This window comes from Balaenoptera musculus, chromosome 8 (assembly GCF_009873245.2).
Source record: "Balaenoptera musculus isolate JJ_BM4_2016_0621 chromosome 8, mBalMus1.pri.v3, whole genome shotgun sequence".
NCBI lineage: Eukaryota > Metazoa > Chordata > Mammalia > Artiodactyla > Balaenopteridae > Balaenoptera > Balaenoptera musculus.
Window position 1 is genome coordinate 72259963 of NC_045792.1, and position 4152 is coordinate 72264114.

General features: G+C 40.5%; 1 protein-coding gene and 1 non-coding gene across 2 annotated transcripts; one reads left to right on the forward strand and one right to left on the reverse strand.

The window, feature by feature from the left end:
• Nucleotides 1-403: 403 nt before the first annotated feature.
• Nucleotides 404-537, reverse strand: LOC118900294. The gene has a single exon (XR_005021077.1). It is a non-coding gene; the product is annotated as a small nucleolar RNA SNORA1 (small nucleolar RNA).
• A 918-nt stretch (nt 538-1455) lies between these two features.
• Nucleotides 1456-2256, forward strand: LOC118899546 (peptidyl-prolyl cis-trans isomerase A-like). The gene has a single exon (XM_036861320.1). It carries the CDS (start codon nt 1456-1458, stop codon nt 2044-2046), a length of 591 nt encoding a protein of 196 aa, XP_036717215.1. The 3' UTR covers nt 2047-2256.
• The last annotated feature ends 1896 nt before the right edge of the window (nt 2257-4152 follow it).

The window sequence follows — 4152 nt, forward strand, 5'->3', positions numbered from 1 at the left end:
ATTTTTAGTTAAGGAATTTCACACACTGTGATTCATTCCACTGCCTATCAAAGTTACCTTAGTTCCTCCAAAACTTGAGTCAAACTTATCTTCAAGATAGGCATTTTTAAAAGATCCCATACTTCATCCACAGTTGTTCTGTCAGTCAGCCTGGTCGCAATTTTCTTAGTTGGGTTTCTTTTATCTCCACTTGAATAAGGACATACTGATGACGTACTTCAAAAAGTATCCCACCTAGAATCTTTGGAATCTAGTTTTTCAAATAATTCACTTTAGGGCTCTAGCAGTTGACCTGCAAGAAGTACATTGCTGTTTTGGCTAATGATCTAAAATGCATCATTCCTTAGCACATTTCTCGTATTGCAGTTGTGGTACATCCAGTTTTCACTCATGACCTTAGCAAAAAGGTTAACAGTCTCATTATCACCATTTCAATAAATTTACTGTGATGTAAGCAGAACTTGTGTCTCAATTTAGTCCCATGAACAATTTCTGGACAATATGACCAACAGTGCCCTTCTCATTAAGAATGAGGCTTTACCTCCACATTTTTTTATTGAGGTATAGTTGCTTTACAATATTATATACGATTCAGGTGTACAACATAGTAATTCATAATTTTGGAAGGTTATACTCCATTTATAGTCATTATAAAAAATCGGCCATATTCCTCGTGTTGTACAATATTTCCTTGTAGTTTATTTATTTTATACATAGTATTTGCACCTCGTAATCTCCTACCCCATCTTTCCCCTTCTCCCTTCCCTCTCCCCACTGGTAATCACTGTTCTCTACATCTGTGAGTCTGTTTCTTTTTCGTTATAGTCGCTAGTTTGTTGTATTCTTTAGATAAGTGATATCATACAGTATTTGTCTTCCTCTGTCTGACTTATTTCACTTAGCATAATACCTTCCAAGTCCATCCATTTGTTGCAAATGGCAAAATTTCATTCTTTTTCGTGGCTGAGTAGTATTCCATTGTATGTATATACCACATTTTCTTTATCCATTTATCTGTTGATGGACACTTAGTTTTCTTCCATATCTTGGCTATTGTAAATAAAGCTGCTATGAACATTGAGGTTCATGTATCTTTCTGAATTAGTGTTTTTGTTTTCTTTGGATATATACCCAGGAGTGGAATTGCTGGATCACATGGTAGTTTCAATTTTTTGAGGAACCTTCATATTGTTTTCCACAATGACTTTAGGAGCATATTTTTTAAAGATAAGTCGTGCAGATGTGACCATCTCCACCAGTCAGAGTCCAGGGTAGTTTCTCATCCCTTTGCCTCTAGATGGTCGGCACTGCCATTGCCCTGTGTGTGGTGCCCTATGGTTGTCTCTTCTCCACTATGGGACTGCGTTTTGTTCTTTCACCTCCAATCCTAGCACAGGGTCTTTTTTTAGCTGGCACCCAATAAATAGATATTGGATTGATCGAATGGAATTGAATATGGAACCTCTACATGGTCAACTCCAAGCTGCATTCAACAATGACCCAGAGGCTTTGCAGACGCCGCCACCCCGGAACCTCCCACGCTGCCCAACCGTGGTCAACCCTACCGTGTTCTTTGACATCGCCATCGACGGTGAGCCCTTGGGCCGCGTCTCCTTCGAGCTGTTTGCAGACAAAGTTCCAAAGACAGTAGAAAACTTTCGTGCTCTGAGCACTGGGGAGAAAGGCTTTGGTTATAAAGTTTCCTGCTTTCACAGAATAATTCCGGGATTTATGTGCCAGGGTGGTGACTTCACACGCCATAATGACACTGGTGGCAAGTCCATCTGTGGGGAGAAATTTGATGATGAGAATTTCCTCCTGAAGCACACGGGTCCTGGCATCTTGTCCATGGCAAATGCTGGCCCCAACACAAACGGTTCCCAGTTTTTCATCTGCACTGCCAAGACTGAGTGGTTGGATGGCAAGCATGTGGTCTTTGGCAAGGTGAAAGAGGGCATGAATATTGTGGAAGCCATGGAGCGCTTTGGGTCCAGGAATGGCAAGACCAGCAGGAAGATCACCATTGCTGACTGTGGACAAATCTAATAATAAATTTGACTTGTGTTTTATCTTAACCACCAGACCATTCCTTCTGTAGCTCAGGAGAGCACCCCTTCATCCCCATCTGCTCAAAATATACTATAATCTTTGTGCTCTCATTGCACTTCTTTGGATTCCATATTTTCCTTATTCCCCTCCAAGTTTAGCTGAATTGCAAAGTTAAGTTTATGGTTATGAAATAAAAACTAAACAACCAAAAAAAAAAACAAAAAACAAAAACAATGACCCAGAAAGACCTGGATCCTGACTGCGCAGTGGTCATTGATGGGGTGGGAAGATTACTAAGTACAGGTGTGATAGGGCTCATGACTTATTATTGAAAGATAAAATTCCAAAGCCCACAAGGGACAGGGGTTTGCCTTTAGGATCCACTAGGGCTGATCTTGGGAGGACCCTGGAAAATGTCACCTTGAGGTCCTGAAACAGAAGGTCTCCTTGTTTCCTGGGACCCCAGAACCCACTGCAGAGCTCTACCCGGCTTTTTCAGCATAAATAGAAGCCTGGTACCTTGTCGTACACTGTTTTCACAGCACATGCACTCTAGACATTGGCCTTTAGGCTTCCATGGCAGACTCCAATTTGCAGGCCACAGTGCGCAAAAGCTGGGAGAACAAGCCCAATCCCCAGCCTATTCTCACCGACTGCCCTCTGCTTTTCCTTCCTTCTGCTTCTGCCTCTGGTCTCATGCCAGCTGCTTCAGCCACCTTGAGCTTGTCACTGTTCTCCAAGCTCTCCCACCCCTTAGCCATCAGGTTCTCTCTACCTGGAATGTCCTTTCCTGCACCACTACCCCCTTTTATACCTACTGAGCTCCTACTCATTCTTCAAAACAATCCCAAATGCCACCTCTTCTAGGAAGCCTTCCTAAATCTCCCCAGTTGGAATTTTTAACTTTTCCTTCTCCCATCCTTCCATAGAACTTATACAGCATGTATGGTATTCTGCTTGGGTTTAAGTTATATCTCTTACTTCCGTTACTATGTTATAAACTCAGTGAGGGCAAAGATTTTTATTTTACTGGGTATTTGCATATATGTGGGAAGTCCATGGATTTGAACTTCAATTCCTAGGTCTTTATGGATATGTAAATTTAGACAAGTTACCTAATGTGTCTGAGTCTTAGTATTCCAGCCTGTAGAATGGAGGTAAGAAACCCTTTTTTCATAAGCTTATTGTGAACATTAAATAAGATGAAGTAATAATGAAAATGAAATAACAATAATGAGAGCTAATATTAAGTGCTCACTTAGGCACTGATCTAAACTCTTTAAAAGCTCATTTAAAACATTTTTTTAAATTTTAGAAATAATTATAGATTTGCAGGAAATTGCAAAATAGTGTGGAGAGATCCTTTGTGAGGGCACCCAGTTTTCTCCAGTGGTTAAATCTTACACAATTATAGTACAGTATCAAAACAAGAAACTGACATTGGCATGATGGTGTGTGAGTACAGTTCTGTGTCCACTTGTGTAGATTTGTGTAACCACCACCACAATCAAGATACAGATCTATTCTATCTCCACAGAGATCTCCCTTATGCTATTTCTTTATAGAGCCACCCTTCTCCCTTCTACCAGTAAGCCAGTAAGGGTGGCTTACTTTTTGCCACCCACCCTTCTCCCTTCTGCCATGCTTAACTCCTGGCAACCATTAGTGTGCTTTCTATCTGCATACTTTTTTCATTTCAACAATGTTATCTGAATGGAATGACACAGTATGTGACCTTGTAAGGTTGACTTTTTTCACTCAGCATAATCCATCCAAGTTGTTTTATGCATCAGTAGTTCATTCCTTTGTTGTTGCTGAGTAATATTCCATGGTGTGGATGTACCATGGTCTGGCCATCGAAGGACATCTGGGTTGTTTCTAGTTTGGGGCTATTACAAATAAAACTGCTACAAGCATTCATGTATAGGTTTTTATGTGAATCTAAGAATTCATTTCTCTGAGATAAATGTCCAGGAGTGTAATTGTTGGGTTATATGGTAAGTGTATGTTTGATTTTTTAAGGAAGAGTCAACTGTTTTGCAGAGCGGCTTGTACCATTTTACATTCCCATCAGTAATGTATGGGTGATTCCATTTCTCCACA